The sequence below is a fragment of the Pongo pygmaeus genome, chromosome 2 (genome assembly GCF_028885625.2).
Source record: "Pongo pygmaeus isolate AG05252 chromosome 2, NHGRI_mPonPyg2-v2.0_pri, whole genome shotgun sequence".
In the NCBI taxonomy this organism is placed as follows: Eukaryota; Metazoa; Chordata; class Mammalia; order Primates; family Hominidae; genus Pongo; species Pongo pygmaeus.
The window spans coordinates 107,115,684-107,137,560 of NC_085930.1; the positions used below are offsets into that span (position 1 = coordinate 107,115,684).

The 21,877-nt window shown below is 42.4% G+C and overlaps 1 protein-coding gene across 3 annotated transcripts in view; it reads left to right on the forward strand.

Annotated features, from left to right (window-relative positions):
- Positions 1-21,877, forward strand: part of LRRC2 (leucine rich repeat containing 2) — a 52,307-nt gene that overhangs the window by 21,221 nt on the left and 9,209 nt on the right. For all 3 annotated transcript variants that reach the window (XM_054481953.2, XM_063661245.1, XM_054481954.1), the window contains 5 exons: positions 68-275; positions 6,098-6,254; positions 12,306-12,442; positions 15,626-15,771; positions 18,118-18,273. In XM_054481953.2, coding sequence (XP_054337928.1) covers positions 68-275; positions 6,098-6,254; positions 12,306-12,442; positions 15,626-15,771; positions 18,118-18,273 — 804 coding nt within the window. The remainder of the gene's footprint in view (positions 1-67; positions 276-6,097; positions 6,255-12,305; positions 12,443-15,625; positions 15,772-18,117; positions 18,274-21,877) is intronic.

A 21,877-nucleotide genomic window follows, 5' to 3' on the forward strand; every position in this document is an offset into this window, starting at 1 on the left:
TCACTTCTCTAGGCAGGTAATGGCCAGTCCCCAGGAGAGTAACTGTGACCCCTGCTGCCTGTTTTAGGATAAAGGAGGAGTGGAACTTTGTGGCCGAATGCAGGAGGAAGGGCATCCCCCAGGCTGTATACTGCAAGAATGGCTTCATAGACACCAGCGTGCGGCTTCTGGACAAGACTGAAAGGAATACTTTCACAAGGCAGAGTTCACTTCCCAAGGACAGAGGCAAACGGAGCAGTGCGTTTGTGTTTGAACTTTCTGGGGAGCACTGGACGGTGAGTCGAGGCAGTTCTCGCCCAATGCAGTGCTGTGGTCGATGACTGCTGCTCGCCTGAGCCCAAGGATGAATGAATGAATGCTTTTGCCTTTAGAGGTGGTTCTCCTGTCCCTTCCTCGGTGAAACGCAGTGCAGTCCTGGAAGCAGTGATGGGACCCACTTGGATACCTCTGTGGCTGAGCAGCTGGGATGCACGCGCCCTCTCCTGGACAGCACCGTCTTTCAGGATGCGTTCCTCTCCTGTTCCCTGCCCTAGACCCTTAACATAATTCTTTGCCTTTAAAAAACATTAATTTAAGTGACGGCGCCTTTCATTCATCTAACACCCTGGCAGTGGGCAATTACTTACTTGCCGAAGTGCCGAAGGGCAGCAAAGGAATTTCTGCAGATCCTTTATCTGGTTTTCCTGTCCTGAGATTCTGAGGCCAGGGCAAAGACAATTCCATCTTTCTTTCCTCAGGTCCCATAATAACTTGGACTATTGCCGGTTTCATCGGGACAGGGTTCCCTGGGACCCTCCCTCCATCTCTTTGTATCCTACCATTTTGTGTCTTTTTTTTGTTTTGTTTTGTTTTGTTTTGTTCAAGAGTCTTGCTCTGTCACCTAGGCTGGAGTGCAGTGGCGAGATCTCAGTTTCCCGAGGAGCTGGGACTACAGGTGTGCGCCACCACGCCCGGCTAATTTTTGTATTTTTAGTAGAGACGGGGTTTCACCATGTTGGCCAGGTTGGTCTCGAACTCCTGACCTCAGGTGATCCACCCGCCTCAGCCTCCCAAAGTGCTGGGATTACAGGCAAGAGCCACCGTGCCCCGGCTTTGTATTTTTTTCCTAGAGGCGGGGTTTTGCCAGGTTGCCCAGGCTGGTCTCGAATTCCTGAGCTTGAGCCTATTACCCTGCCATTTTGTGACTAAAAGGACTCGGTGGAGAGACTAAATATTTGGCGTGACCTGGGGCTGTCTTTTATTAGCCATGTGATCCGAGGTTTTTATCATTTGATAAAAATGCCTATCACTTTTATGGGTTTTTATCATTCTTATCAGTAAAATGCTGCTAATGCTTGCCCTGACCCTATCTGAGGGCTATTGAGAGGATGAAGTGCATGAATATTCTGTGAAGTATACAGTTCTCCCAAAATGCGAGAGGTTATTACTGTAAACCTCTTTACTGTTCTTTCCCTTGCATCTCCATCATTGAGATCAGTAGGTAACGGGCTGCCTATTCTGGGGCACGAAGGGAGGCATGTCTGGATTGTTAATTAAATACCATTGGCCCGTAAACATGATCCTGGGTGTGGCACTTACCCTGTAAGGGTGTCCAGTTCACCTGGAGAACCTGTCCTGAGCCCTCATGTTTCACAATTTATCTTTTGAAAATCATTATAAAGCGTATTTATTTATTATTATTATTATTATTATTATTATTATTTGAGATGGAGTCTCGCTCTGTCGCCCAGGCTGGAGTGCAGTGGCGCGATCTCAGCTCACTGCAAGCTCCGCCTCCCGGGTTCACGCCATTCTCCTGCCTCAGCCTCCTGAGTAGCTGGGACCACAGGCACCCGCCACCACATCCGGCTAAATTTTTGTATTTTTAGTAGAGATGGGGTTTCACCGTGTTAACCAGGATGGTCTCGATCTCATGACCTCGTGATCCGCCCACCTCGGCCTCGCAAAGTGCTGGGATTACAGGCGTGAGCCACCGCACCCGGCCTGTAAAGCGTGTTTAATGTGCCCGGTATGGTAAGGGGAATGGGAAGATGGTTAGGATTCAGCAGGCTTGGAGAGACCTCCATTGTGAACCAGGTGGATGGCGTCCTCAAAACTTGCAATCTCTTTGTCCCCATACTCCATCCCCTAAGCTGTACTCTGTTGTGACTGAGTACAGGAGAGTCCAGGAAGGCTCTGGGCCCCACATATTCATTAGAGTGAATTTCAGTTACCGTTTTCCTCCCCCAGAGAGCTTGTGCTTCCGCCTCACCTCTGACTAAGGAGTGAAAGGCTATGTGTGTTAAGGGATTTTTCAACCTCTTAGAGTGCTCTGTGGCAGTGAGGGAGTTGTGGCCTCCAAAGTCACACCTGGCAGCCTGCCTGGCCCCTGAAAGAGATCAGGAGGGAAGGAATGGGCTGTGGAGCTTCTGGGGCCTTAGGGACTAGGTAGAGAGAGATCTGCTATGGCCCTTAGGGCTGGCTGGGGCTGTGTGGCCAGCTTGGGCTGGGGGTTGGGGCTCCTGTTTTGAGCCAGAAGCTCTCAGACCCCGGACCCTGCTCTTGTAGGGGAGATCCTCAATTTTATTTTCCAACCCTGCAATAGAATTTTTCATTTTTACTACCACATGTTTAATTTTTCCACTTTTACAGATATCTCTTAATCTTAGCTTTTAAAATTTTGTTCTGTTTTTATTTTGCAGGGTAATGGCTTTTCTTAGCTATCTTGGGATCAATCTGTTTTTTTTTTTTTTTTTTTTCTTTTCTTCTTCTTTTTTCTTTTGTTTGTTTTTTGAGACAGAGCCTTGCTTAGTCACTCTGTCTGGAGTGCAGTGGCATGAACATGGCTCACTGTAGCCTCTATCTCCTGGACTCAAGTGATCCTTCCACCTTAGCCTTCTCTGTAGCTGGAACCAACAGGTGCATGTCACCACACTCGGCTAATTTAATTTTTTGTTTTTAAAGATGGAGTCTCACTTTGTGGTCCGGGCTGGTCTTGAACTCCTGGGCTCAAGTGATTGTCTTGCCTTAGCCTTCCAAAGTGCTGGATAGTTTTTTTATGGGGGCGGGGGGGGGATGTTTTCTCGTTTCAGAGTTTCCTTTTTCTTTTAGGGTATGTGTCTTTATCTTGCATGTTGGGACTTTTCTTGGAGGTCTGGAGACACTGGGTTGTCCAGAGCACTAACAAGCTGACCAGAGGCTCTGAGTGTGTGTCGGGCACACTTAGCTTTTGAGGACGTTGCTGTAAAGTCCCCATCTCACTGGTGCCTCCCCTCTCCTATTCATGATTACTCATGAATGTTCATAAATGCACATTCATGATTTGTCTGGAGCTATGGGAGCATACAGAGAAGGATCTTCTCAGTTCCTGGGACAGAGAGAATCTCAGCATTTGTCACTCATCATCTGATTGCCACCTCCCCTGCCTCAGCTGTGCCTGAGGTACCCCAGATCAGGGACTTTGTTGAACCTCCTCCAGTGAATAAGCCTCAGCTTCCTACTGGTGGGGAGCAGAGGTAATTGCTGTGTGGCATGGATGGGGGTCAAGGTTCCGGTCCTCAGACTTTCAACCTGATCTCTTTCTTTGGGCCCTGACTTCAGTTCTCACTTCCAGGGGTACCAGGCTCTTCTACTGCTGAGTCTCTGGTGGCTTCTGGTGAGAAGCCCAGGTTGTATCTCAGTTGTTTCTGCTGCTGGTCTAAGATTGAGCGGCTCTGGGAAGCCAGGTTACCATCTTCCGGCTGTCTGGTTATCCACATTTTGCGACTGATGTCTCCTTTCCCTTTCTCTTTGCCCTTCTACAAGGTTTATGGCACCTAAAAAGTTCCTGTACTGTTGTCTTTAATGGAATTTTGGAGAAGAGCAAAAGCACATGCATACATTCAATCTGTCATTTTTACTCGATTCTTTTCATTTCTATTTCGTATGATATCCTAATATTTTTCTTTCTTTCTTTCTTTTTTTTTTTTTTGTTTGAGACAGAGTCTCGCTCTGTCACCCAGGCTGGAGTGCAGTGGCATATTCTCGGCTCACTTCAAGGTCCGCCTCCCGGGTTCATGCCATTCTCCTGCCTCAGCCTCCCGAGTAGCTGGGACTACAGGTGCCTGCCACCACGCCCAGCTAATGTTTTGTATTTTTAGTAGAGACGGAGTTTCACTGTGTTAGCCAGGATGGTCTCGATCTTCTGACCTCATGATCCATCTGCCTTGGCCTCCCAGAGTGCTGGGATTACAGGCGTGAGCCACCATGCCCGGCCTATCCTAATATTTTTCTTGTTAAAAATAGTCATGAACATAATTTTAGAAATTTAATAATCTTTCATGTGTGCCATTATTGAAAGAGTGGAATGAGATAGGTTATTTATGAGGGAGTCAGGAAGTTGAAGTTTCAATGAAGAGATTGTGATTATGAGCCTGTGGTCAGCTCCCTGATGACCCAACTCATTTTGTCTCAGTTCCAGGAGGCAACCCTCTGGTGTGGTGTGGGTTCCATTCAGATCAAGAGGTGTCGGGACAGTTTGCCAGGGCCACGCGAAGTGGGCAGATGGTAACTAGGTAGTCGGCTTCAGAAGCAGCGGCACAGGGCCCTATGCTTGGTTTAATGCTCTGTGCTCACCATCTTGAACTTCTTAATTTTTAACAAGGTGCCCGCATTTTCATTTTGCACTAGGCTCTGCAAACTCATTAGTGGATCCTTACTGTAAGTGATTCACTTAAATGTCTTTGGGGTTTCAGCTTTCCTCTTCCAAAGGGGCTCACTTTGCCTAACAATTTTTTTTTTTTTTTTTTTTTTTTTTGAGATGGAGTCTCACTCTGTCGCCCAGGCTGGAGTGCAGTGGTGCTATTTTGGCTTACTGCAACCTTCACCTCCCGGGTTCAAGCGATTCTCCTTCCTCAGCCTCCCAAGTAGCTGGGATTACAAGTGCACACCACCACACCCAGCTAATTTTTGTATTTTTAGTAGAGATGGGGTTTCACCATGTTGGCCAGGCTGGTCTCGAACTCCTGACCTCAGGAGATTCACCCACCTTGGCCTCCCAAAGTGCTGGGATTACAGGCGTGAGCCACCGTGCCCGGCCCACTTTGCCTACCTTATGGTACTGTTGCATGAGGTAGTACTAGAGTGAAAGCACTTTTGCAAGTTAACAGGTTAACCCACACACAGGATGGCAATGGTTGTAAAGCACATTGTAAGTACCAAGTACAAAAAAGAAGGATCACTATGGACTCCATTGCTCCCTCCACCTCGCCTTCAACTGCCATGGAGTTTTCCACACCTCATCCCACCTCCACCCTGTGCTCCAGCCGCTTTGCTTATGGTGCGTTGTGGTCAGCTTCTGAGGTCAGGGGACCTGTGTGTCTCGTCTTTGCCCCACCCCTCAGTGCTGAGCACCCCTCACCTGCAATGAGGGCTCGGTAACTCTCGGTGAATTAGATTTCTTCAGCTGGACAAATAGCCTCCCTAACATCTTTAAACGCTTCTTGCTTGACACCTTTACAGTTTTATCCCAGAGCACTTGAGCTAGGGGAGGTCTTGGACACTGAGTTCATCAATGTCATTTCAACAGTGGAGACCCAGGGAGGTGGCGTGACTGGAAAATGGCAGGGCCTGGGCCAGAACTCAGGTGTCCCAGCTGACTGTCTTTCTCATGCTTTTTCCCTTTCATAGACTCTTAAGAATATTTGGAAATGTGGTGCAGCAAATATTAGAAGTTTATCAAGTATTTCTAAAAGCAACTACAGACAAAGGGAAACGAAGCACAAATTTTGAAATCGAATGTATAGACAGACCTTAGGGGATGTTAAGTTGGTATGTTGCAAATAAATACTACATATTGTGGCTCTAAGTGTGAGTCTGGTTTTTTGTGTTCACTAGGATTTAATTTTATTGACATCATTAATTCATGGCAGTTTTGAAATAGGGCTAATATACGGTTGTGAAGTTGACGACAACTGCGGTATCTTTGGTTTCTTTTTGAAATGGCTGGAGTGCTGGTGGTTAAGTTTTATGCTCTCATGTCTGCTTTCTCACTTCCTGTTTTAAAATAAATGCTTGGTTTTACGTGGCTTTGTGCACACGGAGGAGCTAGTTCTGATTGATGTCATTCTTTCTATTTTAGGAGCTCCCAGATTCATTGAAGGAGCAGACACACCTGAGAGAATGGCACATAAGCAATACCCTGATTCAAATCATTCCTACATATATTGAGTTATTTCAAGCGATGAGAATTCTGGATCTGCCAAAAAACCAAATCTCACATCTTCCAGCAGAAATCGGTATGTCGACTTAGCAGGGGTCTTCGGGCCTCTGGTGTGTTAAGCAGGCAGCTGTCAGGCAGGTGACAGACACTGTGCAGACACCGTATTTCCTCTCCAGCTGCCCCAGGAAGTGGCTGGGCAGGGCCGTTTCGAGGCTCCCCAGAGCTGCTTGTTTGCAGCATCCCTTTGGGTGGTGAGGTCGGCATCTCGCCTGTATAACTCAGCACATAGGACACTTGCCAATTGCTCAGAAACCAGAAGTTTCATGAGTGAGCAATACTTTGTTTAGGAACTCTGTGTTTATTTTCTTTTAGTTTTAAACCTATAAACTTGCAATATGCTAATTATAAATATAATGTATTGCTCCTATACATTAGTCCATTGATAAATCTAGTTTAGCTTATGATGTCTTTTTTTTTTTTTTTTCCTTGAGACAGAGTTTCGCTCTTGTTGCCCAGGCTGGAGTGCAATGGCACAATCTCGGCTCACTGCAACCTCTGCCTCCCTGGTTCAAGCGATTCTTCTGCCTCAGCCTCCCAAGTAGCTAGGATTACAGTCACGTGCCACCAGCTGATTTTGTATTTTTTTTAAGTAGAGAAGGGGTTTCACCATGTTGACCAGGCTGCTCTCAAACTCCTGACCTCAGGTGCTCTGCCCGCATCGGCCTCCCAAAGTGCTGGGATTACAGGCGTGAGCCACGGTAACCAGCCTGATGTCTTTTTGATGGATCAAAATTTTATAATTCTCAGTCATTATTCAGTTGTGTTGTCTTAAAATGAAAATGACAGTGATCATTATTGCTTCTCTTTTTCCTGGGGTGCAAGGAGTGAAGGTCTGAGGCTGCACGGAGCTCCATTCTTACACATGTGCCCTGGGACCAGTGGTTTCGCATAGTTATGTGAAAATTTACCAGAAGCCAAGACCCTGTGGGAGAGGTGGCTTGTGGGGCCTCTGGTGTTCGTACACATCTTGCTGGCTGTGTCAAGACTACAAGGCTCTGACCACCCTCTTACCCAGGCCGATCTTGGGGATGTTTATGTACGTACTAACCTTGAGGGATGAGGTGACACCTGCTCCCAGGCAAAGAGCAGCCTTGCTAACCACTTGCTGTAAAAGTGGTGGGTTCCCCAAGCTCAGGGTTCTCAGCTGTGATGTATATGTGCACAGCATCTATCCAGGCCATCTGCGTCACGCTTGGTAGACTTAGGTGTAAGTGCAACTCACATCAGTATGCTGTCTTGGACCAGGAGCCTTGTGTCTTCTGCCGGTATCCATGAAACAGGAATAGGCAAAACTTATTAGCTTCTAAGCAGGGTAAAATCAAATTCTAGACCCAACAAGGATAAGTACTTCTGTTTCCTTGCCTAGTTTCTGGAAAGGTAGAAAGGACCTTAGAATTTTTATGACTGAAAAGTACCATTGTTGACATGTAAGGGGTCATTTACCTCCTGCCCCTTTATTTTGCAAATTGGAGAGACCCACTGACGTTAGCTGACTGAATCATTTATCTTTTACATATTGCACTAAGGAACTTCTTCAGAGCCTAGGCTAGAATCCAGATTTCACTATTTGCAGGTCATTTTTGGGCAAGCTCATGGTATATTTAAATAACCGGATAGAGTTTCTGAGGACTGAGTTACTTTTAAAAACGCTTTTTAGGCTGGAGGCGGTGGCTCATGCCTGGAATCCCAGCACTTTGGGAGGCTGAGGCGGGCAGATCACTTGAGCCTAGGAGTTTGAGACCAGCCCGGGCAACATGGTGAAACCCCATCTCTACAAAAAGTAAAAAATTAGCCAGACATGACGGCACGTGCCTGTGGGAGGATCGCTTGAGCCCAGGAAGTTGAAGCTGCAGTGAGCAGTGATGGCACCACTCACTCCAGCCTGGGTGACAGGGTGAGACCCTGTCTCAAAACAAACAAACAAACAAACAACCCTTTTCAAGTAGGAAGGTTTTGTCCTTATACATTTGAGAAGCCACAGTGGTTGACCTAGACTCAGGGATCCTTGCCATCCTGCCACCTGGGCTTGGGAATCCAGTGGTTGGCAGCAAGATAGATGGGGTATTAAGCATGGATCCGTCAAAAGGGGGGCGTCAGAGCATCACCATGGGATGAGTCATGCTCACAGTTGTCTGAAATGTCATCAGAGGTGCTCCACTTAATATGTATCTTAGTTCATCTCTTGAAATGTCTTCCTTGAAATTATTGCCAGCCAGATTAACACCTGTTCTTTTTTAACTTTCCACACTACACCAATGTAATATTTATTCTTTCCTTGTGAGCCAGTTTGATTTGAGCAGTGGTTTTCACCCTGGCTACACCTTAGAATCCCCCAAAGAGCCTTAAAAATCTAAATGCCCAAGACCCACTGCAGACCAATTCTATAGGAATCTTTGGGTACAGGGCCAGGAATCAGCATTTAACAAAATCCCTACATGATTCCCATGTACAGCCATGGTTGAGACCACTGGTGGAAGAGTGAGGATGTTATCCTTGCACACTCGGGGGAGGAGAAGAGATTGGTGGGTGAGGGGTATCCATGGGGGACCAATGTGGGATTGGGGCACTATACTTAATCTCTCTGCTTTTCAGTTTCTTCATCTGTAAAGTGGGGATAATAGTTGTTGCTGTCATTTAGTTGTTGCGAGGATTAGATAAGGCAATAAACACCAACATATTGGGTACATAGTTGTTATTCCAAGTGATTATTCAAGTGATTATTCCAAGGCACTCAAGTCCTGTTGGAGACATGATGTCATCCCCACAGACCTCATTCATGTGCAGGGAAAACTATTCAAACATTCTAGAAAGGTGTAAAATGTAAAATCAAGCCTCTCAGTAAGTGCTAAGTTTCCTGGGTATTCACATTGTACATACACTCATGCTCTTCTAGAGACCTACGTTGTAGCTGTCTATTTATAAACAGACATGTAACCATGCATATTAAATATACTTACACACATGGGCTTACACTGTGTTCTTCAGTCTGTGCCTCACATGTTTCCCCCGATCACCCCATGAAGGCGAAGGTGGACTCTAGGATCAGGCTGCCTGGGTCTTTGACTTACTGGAAGGTCACCTTGAGCAAGTCATTTACTGGTTTTCAGCTTCCTCATCTGTAAAATGGGGATAACAATAGTACCTAGTTCACAGGATTGTTGTGAGGATTAAATAGATAATACATAGAAAGCATTTAGAGTAGGTGAATCCCTGGCCTTCACTAGCCATTATTATCATTATTACTATTATTAGAATCATCTTTATGTTAATGTTATTTTTCAGTATCAGAACATCTAAACCTTCCCCATTCTCCCTAGTAGCTGAGTGATGATTATGGTATGATTTATTTAACTTGTTCCCAAAATATTTTAAAATTAAACTTAGTGAATTGAAGACTGACCTAAGATTCTGAAGACGCAGATGTTATCTAACTTCGAGTAACTTGAGCACTTATTTTAATTTTTTAAATCTTAGTATTCTCATTTGTAGGATGAGGGGTCAGAATGATCTTTAAAATATCTGCCACTTTAAAAATTCTCTAGTTGAATTTTTTTGTGAGTTAACCTATGGGAGGGAGGGGGACAATAAATCTCAGAGGCTTTAATACTCTTTCTATACCAGATTTAAGTCATATATGTATTTTATCCAACTTATAATTTTCAGTCTATTTCAAATCAATGGAATATAATTTACCCAAATACATCCATAACTTAGGCAAAGACAGACCATTCCCTTCTCACATGGCCGAGACATATATCATATCTCCAGTTTGGAAATTCTTGTGACATGTGAGTATCACAATTTTTCATCATTATATAGGAAATTCTTGAGAAAAGAACACAATAATAAAGAGGGAGATGTTCTTAGAATGATTTAGGTAATTTTCTTCTAGTACTTGCTTCTTGATACTCTGAGTTATTAACATGGAGTATTTTGAGTAAATTCTCTTTTTTACCAAACTAAGTATTGAGGGCATCTAGAATAAATCAATTTTCACATGTGGGGCAAAATGAAAAGAAATGAAAACATATTAATTCAGGGCATGTTTCTCTCCTAGAGGAGCAGATATATCTCCTTACAAACTAGGGATAAATGAAGAAACACTCAGCTGCGGGATCTGATGCTCAAGCATAGTGAGGAATGTGGGAATGAACAAAGGATTTTTAGCTCTTTTATGTTGAGCAGCTGAATTTTGTAAAGGAGGTGGGGTTTGATCTCTTGTCATGTTGTCTTATAGATCTATTGAGGGCTGATGGAGGGGAGGAGTCAGGGAGTTGTGATTACTAGACAGGGTATTCTTTTTCTCATTATTAGAGCAATTATTTTTGACATTTGACATCAAGGAATTAAGAATGACAGAGTGGTGCTCTTAACTTCTTTGTGAAACTCCCAAGAAATTATCATTATATGGATTTGAAATAGCTAATTATTGGAATTACAGATGATTCCTAATTTACAATGGTTAGATGTAAGGTTTTTCAGCTTTTTGATGGTGTGAAAGCGATGTGCATTCAGTAGAAACTGTACTTTGTTCCTAGAAGGGTGAGGCTGCTAGAAAGAAAGAAAGGAAAAGAAAAGAAAAGAAAAGAAAAGAAATAACACAAAAAAGAAAAGAAAAGAGCAGCACTATTTACAATAATAAAGAGTTGGAACCAACCCAAATGCCCATCAATGATAGACTGGATAAAGAAAATGTGGCACATATACACCATGGAATACTATGTAGCCATAAAAAAGGAGGAGTTCCTGTCCTTTGCAGGGACATGGATGAAGCTGGAAACCATCATTCTCAGCAAACTAACACAAGGAACAGAAAACCAAACACCGCATGTTCTCACTTATAGTGGAAGTTGAACAATGAGAACACATGGACACAGGGAGTGAATATCACACACCGGTCCTGTTGGGGGCTGGGGGGAAAGGGGAGGGAGAACATTAGGAAAATGCCTAATGCATGTGGGGCTTAAAATCTAGATGATGGGTTGATAGGTGCAGCAAACCACCATGGCACATGTATACCTATGTAAGAAACCTGCATGTTCTGCACATGTATCCCAGAACTTAAAGTAAAACAAAAAAAATAAAAAAAATAAGAAAAGAAAGGAAGGAAGAAAGGAAGAGAAAGAAAGAGAAAAAAGAAAGAAAGAAAAGAGAGAGAGGGAGGGAGGAAGGAAGAGGAAGGAAGGAAGGCAAGAAGGAAGGAAGGGAAGGAGGAAGGAAGGAAGGAAGGGAAGGAGGAAGGAAGGAAGGAAGGAAAGAAGGAAGGAAGGAAACTATGAGTACCCATAGAAACATTCTGCTTTTCATTTTCAGTGCAGTATTCAATTTATTACAGGAGACATTCAACACTGTATTATAAAACAGCCTTTATGTTGGATGATTTTGCCTAACTATAGGCTAATGTAAGTGTTCTGGGCACATTTAAGGTAGGCTAGGTGAAGCTACAATGTTTGATAGGTTAGGTGTATTAAATGCATTTTTGACTTACGATATTTTCAACTTATGATGGGCTTATTGAGGTGTAACTCCTTCGTAAGTTAGGGAGAATCTGTATTTAAACATTTTTACTCAAATATTGTAGGATATGGTAATTCCTTAAGCCGTTCCTTGGGCTCTAGAAACAGGGAGCCTCTATAGAATTCACTGTGCTCCAGTTGCAATATCTTCCCCTTACTGGAAATTAGGTCTGAGGGCTTTGGGAGAACAGGGAGTAGGTAGGCAGATTCACTTCAGTTGGAAAAGATCCCTGGGCATTTCAAGAAAGAATAGACAAATCAGTTATTTAAAAATATGACACACTGAAGGCATGAGCCTTAAAAGTTTTGTTTTAGATTCTGTAATGTTGGACCCTTATCACACTGAAAAACTCTGTGATTTCCAGAACCTTGGGGTCATGATGCTACAAGATAATGTTCATCAGATACACCCCCCAAAACCCAAATACCAAATTATGTTCAGTTCCTTCCCCATCATTATTTACAGAGCTGTTTACTTCTTAGATTTGTTTTTTGTTCTTAAAAGACCTTAAATGACCTATTCAATGGATGTTAACTTTTTCTGATGACAGGTTGTTTGAAGAACCTGAAAGAACTCAATGTGAGTTTCAACCATCTGAAGAGCATTCCTCCAGAATTGGGAGATTGTGAAAATCTAGAGAGACTGGATTGTTCTGGAAATCTAGAATTAATGGAGCTGCCCTTTGAAGTAAGAGATAAACATTTCTGTACTACGATTTACTTTTATTTTGTTTATGACATAGAATGGTCTATAATATGGCAAGAAGTTTTAACATATGAAATCTATCTTTATTATATCACCTTTTCCTGACATTTCAATCACCGTATACTGGTCTTTAGAAACTTTTTTTTTTTTTTGAGATGGAGTCTTGCTCTGTCACCCAGGCTCGAGTGCAGTGGTGTGATCTCAGCTCACTGCAGGTTTTACCTCCTGGGTTCAAGCAATTCTCCTGCCTCAGCCTCCCTAGTAGCTGGGACTGCAGGTGCACACCACCACGTCTGGCTAATTTTTGTATTTTTAGTAGAGATGGGGTTTCGCTATGTTGGCCAGGCTGGTCTCTAACTCCTGACCTCAGGTGATCCACCTGCCTTGGCCTCCCAGAGTGCTGGGATTACAGGCATGAGCCACTGCACCTGCCCTTCTTTAAAAACATTTTATACTATGTCAGAACCTGAATTTAAGTTCAGAAATGCTATCAAAGGAAAACCAGGCAAAATTTCACACAAGAAATTTTTATCTAATGCTTGTTGATGCTTGTAATATATGATGCCTATTGTCTCTAGTGCAGATCCTGATTTATTTATCCACAATGGTAAAATTGAAAATAAAAGGGGTAAAATTTTTTTATATACTCATAGCAAAACTTGTAGATGACTAAAGTAGTCCTACAGATAGGATTTAAGAAATCCACTAATATAAAAATATTCATTAGTTTCTTTTGGTCTGTATTCACAGAAAAATGATTTTAAATCATTTTCTGATCAAGTGGAGCACATAAAAGCGAACAATTTTTAATGCCAAATTAAACCTAATAAGCATCTCGTGCTGGAGCGAGAGAAGGATCTCACAATCCTACTGGTAATGAATGGGCTAAAAATGGTGATTGCTGGTGACAAGGCACTGGACACCGATTGCCATCCTAGAAGGGGGATTATTTTCCTTTCCTGAATGCTGCAGGGTAGGAGGAAGTGGCTGCTTCTAAGCTGTTAGCACCATTCTACCCTAGGAGATGCACAGCAGGGGTCCTGGTGAGGGTGCACAGCCGGGGGTCATGGTTCCCTGCACAGATCCACTCATCTCCCAGTCTTTTCCAGTTCAGGCAATGGCTCAATCTTCACACAGATGTTAAGGCTGGAAGTAAATTAAGTCATCCTTAACCTCTCTTCTCCCATGTGCCATATCCAATCCATAAATAAATCCTGTTGAGCATGCCCTCCAGAATATATTCTGTCTAACCATTCTCATCACCTTCCCACTGCCACCCTGGTCAAGACAGTGTTGTCTGTCATCTGGACTGGGGTAACAGCCTCCCTGTTTGCTTCTCTGCCCCTTCTTCTACCCTTTCCTCCTTTACTGAAGTGTAATCTACGTACCATACGACTCACCCATTACAAGTGTACAGATTCAAATTTAGGCCATTTCCATCACTTCTCCCCCACCCACTACCACCAATTCTCTCTTGCTCCTTTGATGTAAATCCCCATTCCCACTCCCAGGACTAGGCAACATGGGAGGTGGAGGCTGAGATCTCTCCACTGCACTCCAGCCTGGGTGACACAGTGAAACTCCTTCTCAAAAATAAAAAAATCTAACTATAATTGTTGAATTGTCTCTTTGTCTTTTAATTCCATCAGTTTTTACTTCATATATTTTAAATTGTTAGTTGCATATACATTTATGATTCTTGTATCTTCCTGACATACGTCAGGGGAGCTCCTGCTACTGACCCTTTTATTGTTATGAAATGGCCTTCTTTATTCTTAACAATATTGTTTCTTAAATATAATTTGTCTGATATTAATATAGTCACTCTAACTCTCTTATGGTTATGTTTTATATGATGATATGGTGATATGGTTTGGCTGTGTCCCCACCCAAATCTCATCTTGAATTGCAGCTCCCATAATTCCCACACGTTGTGGGAGGGACCTGGTGGGAGGTAATTGAATCATGGGAGCAGGTCTTTCTTGTGCTGTTCTCGTGAGACTAAGTCTCATGAGATCTGGTGGTTTTATAAATGGGAGATCCTCTGCATAAGCTCTCTTTTTGCCTGCTGCCATGTAAGATGTGCCTTCGCTTCTCCTTTGCCTTCCACCATGATTGTGAGGCCTCCCCAGCCATGTGGAACTATGAATCCATTAAACCTCTTTTCTTTATAAATTACCCGGTATCAGTTATGTCTTTATTAGCAGTGTGAGAATGAACTAATACACATTTTATATATATATATATATCTCCATCTTTTTTACTTTTAACTTATTTGTATCTTTGACTCTAAGTTGTGTTTCCTGTAGCCACCATATAGTTGGAGTTTTGGGTAAAACCCGACTAACAATCTGTGTCTTTTGACTCAGTTAGTATACCATATTTTTTCTTCTGTTGATTTTTAAAAACCATTTTTTTGTTTTTATTTTTGTATGTGCTTATTCTAGAGAGTACAATATTCTTCTTAATTTAACACAATCTACTTCAGCTTAGTAATAACTTAATCCTGGTAAAATATAAAAACTTTTGCCCCAACATAGCTCCATTACATTCATCCTTTGTATTTTTATTATCACATATATTACATCTCTATATCAAAAATAAAAAATACAGTGTTGTAACTATTGCTTAATATTTTATATATATATATATTTTTCCCTTTTTTTGTGTGCAGTGGCATAATCTCAGCTCACTGCAACCTCCACTATCCGGGTTCAAGTGATTCTCCTGCCTCAGCCTCCCAAGTAGTTGAGATTACAGGTGTGTGCCAGCACATCCGGCTAATTTTTGTATTTTTAGTAGAGATGGGGTTTTGCCATGGTGTCCAGGCTGGTCTTGAACTTCTAGGCTCAAGCAATCTGTCCACCTCAGCCTCCCAAACTGCTAGAAATACAGGCATGAGCAGCCACGCCCAGCTTGCACTGATAATTTATAGCAATATAAAATCCTGGAAGACAGCCGCAGTATATTATTTATCTTAACTTCCCTACATGTACACAGTGAATGACACATCTGAGGTTGCTCCAAAATACATACTGTATTGATCTGCTTTGCATATATTCATAGAAATGCCTTTGTGGAAGAAATATCAGTCTTAAAATTATTAGTTGAACTTAATTCCCACTCTTATAAAAGTAATTAGAACATTTTGTTATTCATTTCTAGTTAAGTAATTTGAAGCAAGTTACATTTGTGGATATCTCAGCAAACAAGTTTTCCAGTGTCCCGATCTGTGTTCTGCGGATGTCGAATTTGCAGTGGTTGGATATCAGCAACAATAACCTGACAGACCTGCCGCAAGATATAGACAGGTAGCTACTTGCATTCTAAGGTGAGGTGTATGTATTAGTTACTAATGCTTCAAACACTGTTAACATTCAAAACATGTATAGTACATGCATGTTCTTTGGAATCAACTAATTTTCCAGAGTTTATTGTTTCAAGGAAATCAGTTTCCAAGGAAATTATAGAATAAGACAATTTCCAGTCTGCATCATATATGTATGTGTTTATGTGCATTTGAACACCTCAACACCTCTTCATTGTCTTGATGAACTTTAATTTGCTTTAGTCTTCCATAGAATGGCATCATTAACTTTCCTTCACTCTACAGAAGTGGAAAAGTTAATTTATTAAGTATAGAGTAGAAACATATCACTGTATGTTTAGAATATCAGTGAGGACAAATTTTATTAGTTTCATTTATTGATTCATTATACATAAACTTTCAAACAAAATTGATATGCTTAGCCAGGTTTTCAAATTATATTCTTTCAAATTAAAAATATACATATTTTTAAATTTTTATTTTTTGTTGAGACAGGGTCTTGCTTTGTTTCCCAGGCTGATCTCAAACTCCTGGGTGCAAGCAATTCTTCTGCCTTGGCCTCTCAAAGTTCTGGGATTACAGGCATGAGCCACTGTGCCTGGCCCAAATTATATTCTTGCAGCTATTTCATGTTTTTAAAAATAAGAATTATCATGTAAGAGTCAGCCATTCACTTATAATATTATTAGACTCCTGTATGGCAAGCCTAGAGAATGGGATGGGTTTAAAGTGGTAAATGAAACACAATCTCTGGTATCCTGGAATCTACAATTTTTTTTTTTTTTTGAGACAAAGTCCTGCTAGCTGCCCAGGCTGGAGTGCAGTAGTGCAGTCATGGCTCACTGCAGCCTCGACTGCTTGAGCTCAAGCAATTCCCTCACCTCAGCCTCCCAAGTAGCTGGGGCCACAGATGTGTGCCATCACGCCTGGCTAATTTTTTAAAATAATTATTTATAGAGACAAGGTCTTGCTGTATTACCCAGGCTGGTCTTGAATTCCTGGACTCAAGTGATCCTCCTGCCTCAGCCTCCCAAAGTGCTGGGATTACAGGCATGAGCCACCGTGCCTGGCCTACAATCGTTTTTTATAAAGAAACACAAGCAAGCTATGATGACACAGAGGCCAGCAATGGCTTAGGCCTGAATGCCATCTTGTATGACTTTTCTTTATTCCTGGTACATGTGATGTGTATTGATGCTTTCTAGGCTTTTGAGACTAAGAGGAAATCTTTTAGTTTGCAACATGGGAACTTTATGAAATATTTGTGCGATAAGCCAAAGTTTTGGAAATAAATGAAAGAAAAATTCCCAGGGGGAGGCCACTGAGTTAGAATAAAATGGAAACAGAATAAGACATATTTGGAACATATTTTGCTCATTTACTTTTAACTCTGCAGTTGCCTTCCTGTTTTAAAGTTGGAAGATGTGATGAGAGAAGGATAATAACTAGGCTTTAAAGATACACAAGAGGAGGCTGGGCACAGTGGCTCTTGCCTGTAATCCTAGCACTTTGGGAGGCCAAGGAAGGAGGATTGCTTAAAGCCAGGAGTTCAAGACTAGCCTAGGCAACATAGTGAGACCCCATCTCTCTCATTAAAAAAAAAAAGAAGGTGTACCAAAGGAAGTACATTGCTAAAATCTGTTTATTCTCATTTCAATTCTAGTATGATTGCCTTCCCATGCCCTGTTAGCCCTTGTAAATGCAGTAGACTCTCAGAAGGGACAAACTGATGTTTGAGGCTGCATCATGGCCTAGTGTGTATTGTGCAGTATGCTGATCCCGCTGCTATAGCTGTGTCTTCAACTGGTGATTAAGTCAGTAAAAACTTACAAAAAAATCATGCCACCTGGCATGACTTCAGTTATTTAAAACTTAGGCAGAGCACAGTGGCTCATGCCTGTAATCTCAACATTTTGGGAGGCCGAGGCAGGCAGATTGCTTGAGCCCAGGAGTTCAAGACCAGCCTGGGCACTATGGCAAGACCCTGTGTCTCTATAAAAAATACAAAAAATAATTAGCCAGGCACGGTGGCGTGTGCCTGTAGTCCTAGTTACTCAGGAGTCTGAGGTGGGAGGATCATTTGAGCCCAGGAAGTTGAGGCTGCAGTGAGCCGAGATTGTGCCACTGCACTCCAACCTGGGCAACATAGTAAGACCCTGTCTCAAAAAAAAAAAAAACAAGAACAAAACTTAGAATAAGTTGGTTCTCATAAAGGTCACATGTATAAAATAAATTAGGGACTTCCTATTAGAATTTGTTTGTAATTCATGTTGGTTTTCTTAGCTATGATGCTAAGTCCAGTGCTATGATTGTTTTTACCTCTTCTTAGGCTAGAGGAGCTGCAGAGCTTTCTCTTGTATAAAAACAAGTTGACCTACCTTCCCTACTGCATGCTGAACATGAAGAAGCTCACTCTGTTAGTCGTCAGTGGGGACCATTTGGTGGAGCTCCCAACTGCCCTTTGTGACTCGTCCACACCTTTAAAGTGAGTAGCCCAGAAATCCCAATAGACACACTCAGACACAGGTAAGGAGTGAGAAGCACTGGAGCCTGGGCAGCTATCTCAGGACCCGGATTAGACGGCTCTCGTACTCTGAGAACCTGATCCCAACTCACAGAAGTTCTGGTGACTTTTTACAGGATTTTGGAGTTTGTGGCATATGACACGAAGAAGAGGCATAGGGTTCAGAGGATTTCTGCACAAATGCTGCATGCTGGTTGATGGTGTTGCGGGACATATGTCCAGGGCCCGTGATCTCTCGCTCAGTGTTCATGTCGCTGCTGGCCTGGAGCAGACGTTGAAAGGACCCTCCCTGGTTGCTTCACCCTTCTTTAGATTTCCTTAAGTGAACCTATAAATCACCCACAACTAAGAAAAACCATCCATGCAAATGTACTCCAAACAGCCTCCGATCTGGGGATGTGGAAGTGGAATTGAAAAGTCCTAGCTCCGCCCTCCCCTGAAATGACTCCAAGGCAGCTGATGGCTCCCTGGCAGCACATCCTCCCAGAATCTGGAGCTTTGGGGTTGCCCCATTAATTCTACCTGAGACCATTTTTGTCCATCCCTAGCGGTTTGGGCCCTCCCCACATTCTTCACACGAGGCTGCTCTAGTTAGAGGCACCTTCTCTCTGTCCAGAGACCCATTGGCCTTGAACACCAGGTGGCTGTTAATACAACCACTAGTGAGAATATTTCCCCAGGACTCCTAGTTCTTCAGTGGTAAGTGCTTACTATCAGCAGAGTTCAATCTTATCTTCCTGTCCTTGCAATAAATGCATGGCAAACAAATAAAGAGGTTTGACTGCTGGAGAGAAAGAGACCAACTTCATATCTGTATAAGCACAAGATAAACAGGGTGTAAGACATCTCACGCATGCCCTACTCCGCTCCTTCCACTAGAATAGGTCTTCCACTGTGCTTGGCTGTGTGTGGAATATTGTTTGAATAAGAAGAGGACCACTGGTGAGAGGGGTAGCAGGACTCCTCCCTAGAGCCCCTTCCACATCCAGCTCCTGGAAGCAGGCTTGGCAGCTTCATGTCTCATAGCAGTCAGGGTAAACCTGTCACCTAACTAAAGTAATTTCAAATGATATAATTGTAGGACTCAGAAATCTAAGAGACTCAGTTGGAGGCTCTTTGAATTATTGAAATTTCAATAAAAAGAATAGATACAGGTTTGCGTAAAAATTTAATAGCTTACTGATTCTTAGAAATAACCTGTAGAAGTTCAAGACCAGCCTGGCCAACATGGTGAAACCCCGTCTCTACTAAAAATACAAAAAATTAGCTGGGCACAGTGATGGGCACCTGTAATTCCAGCTACTCAGGAGGCTGAGGCAGGAGAATCGCTTGAAACCGGGAGTCGGAGGTTGCAATGAGCTGAGGTCGCAACACTGCACTACAGCCTGGCAACAGAGTGAGACTCCATCAAAAAAAGAAAAAAAGGAAATAACCTGTAGAAAAATAATGGAAGAAATGATGACATTAATAATAATAACCAAAAATCTAAAATATCTAGGAAAACCTCTAGTGAAAATAGTTCTCTTACATGAAGAGTATTAAACAGTCTTCCCAAAGAATAATAAAGAAGTCTTGAATATTTGAAAAAGGTTTAATGTATCTTTTCTGGGTGAAAAGGCGGTAAAGATGTGATTTCTTCCAAAAATTATACTTAAGTATAATATAATTCCAATCATTAATGGAATTTCTTTTTTGGAGCTTGAAAAATGAATTTGACAGTATATGTGGAAGGACAAAAGCTAAGGACAGTAATAATAATTTTAGAAAACAAGAGTAATGTGACAGAACTTGGCTTATCAAGGATTATAGTGTGGCTGCGCACAGTGGCTCATGCCTGTAACCTAACCCTTTGTGAGGGTGAGGCAGGAGGATTGCTTTAGCTCAGGAGTTCGAGACCAGTGTGGGTAACATAGCGAGATACTGTCTCTACAAAAAATTAAGAAATCAGCCAGGCATGGTGATATGCCCCTGTAGTCCTAGCTACTTGGGAGGCTGAGGCAGGAGGATTGCTTAAGCCCAGGAGTTCGATGTTGCAGTGAGCCATGATCGCACTGCTGCACTCCAACCTGAGCAACACAGCAAGACCCTGTCAAAAAAAAAAAAAAAAAAAAAAGCCTGGCATGGTGGCATATGCCTGTAGTCCCAGCTACCTGGGAGGCTGAGGTGCAAGGGTCGCTTGAGCTTTGGCGGTCGAGGCTGCAGTGAGCTATGATTGTGCACCACTGCACTGCAGCCTGGACGACAGAGCAAGACTCTATCTGAAAAAAAAAAAAAAAAAAAAAAAAAAGAATTACAGTACAGTTAGAAGGGGTGACCTCAAAATGATGCAATGCTGGGCAATGATTTATAGGTGAGTTATTGGAAGAGAATAGGTAGTCCTGAAATCAACGCTAATACGTGATATAGGAATTTTCGTAAGCAACTGGGGAAAGTATGAATGACTTCACATGGTATGAAGAAACTGGCTAGTGATAAAGCCTGTTCTTCACTTTATAGCATAAGAAATCTTGGAGTACATAGCTATATACACCATATATAGTTAATATCACAAATACGTGGTATAAATAGCATATAGAAAGAAAACTAGACCAAGAGACAAGTTAAATATAAAAACAAAGTTATTAAAAGAATAAGGAATGCCATGTTAATGATGATGGCTTGATCCCTTTTAACACTTATACACTTATCCTTTATAAGAGCCTATTAAAATGAAAGGAAAAAATTTAAAATATGAGAAATCTCAACATTTTTATAAGATACATCAAGTAGCAGAATAGCAGTCATTGATGAAAGTAGGGTGAAACAAACGAAATCTTAGAGAACAAGCCGAGGAGCAGGCCACTCTGTCCTGAAGATGCTTCGTGGCCAGAAATTTCGGTACAGGGAGGTGTAGACAGAAATACGGTGCTTAAAACAAGAGGAAAAACGGAAGAATTTTTATATCAACAGGCACCCCCTCAACCTCCTCCTTGATTACAATGGGCAGACCACTCTGTACCAGCAGTCCAGGCCCCAGACCAAAAGCCTGAGATTTTCTCTAAGGTAGCCCTGGAGAAAAGACCCCAGAGTTCTGTGTTTGGTGACTGCCCTGGGGACCTGCTAGCTCCGTGCTTGAGTGATCACCCACAGTGAGGCCGGTACCTTGGCCAGCACTGCCTACATACTCAGGGGCCCAGCCAAATTCTGCTGTCTCATTCTCAGATATGAAGGCATTACCAAGCCTTACCAGATAGTTGTCACAAAAATGTAAATATTATTTATTGATTTTCAATTTTAGAATCAAACTGCAGGCAAAAGAAAAGTGAGATGTGATTACACAAAAATGTAAATATTATTTATTGATTTTCAATTTTAGAATCAAGCTGCAGGCAAAAGTAAAGTGAGATGTGATTACATATCAGAATGTGTATAGTATTGACCTTAACAAAGTAAAAGTACACAATGTCTGTGATTGTGCTTTGAGGTGCATCAAAAAAAATGAGATGTCTGATGGGTGGATAGATGTGTGAACAGATGGGTGGGTAGATGGGTGCATGGATGGGTGGATAGATGGGTGGACAGATGG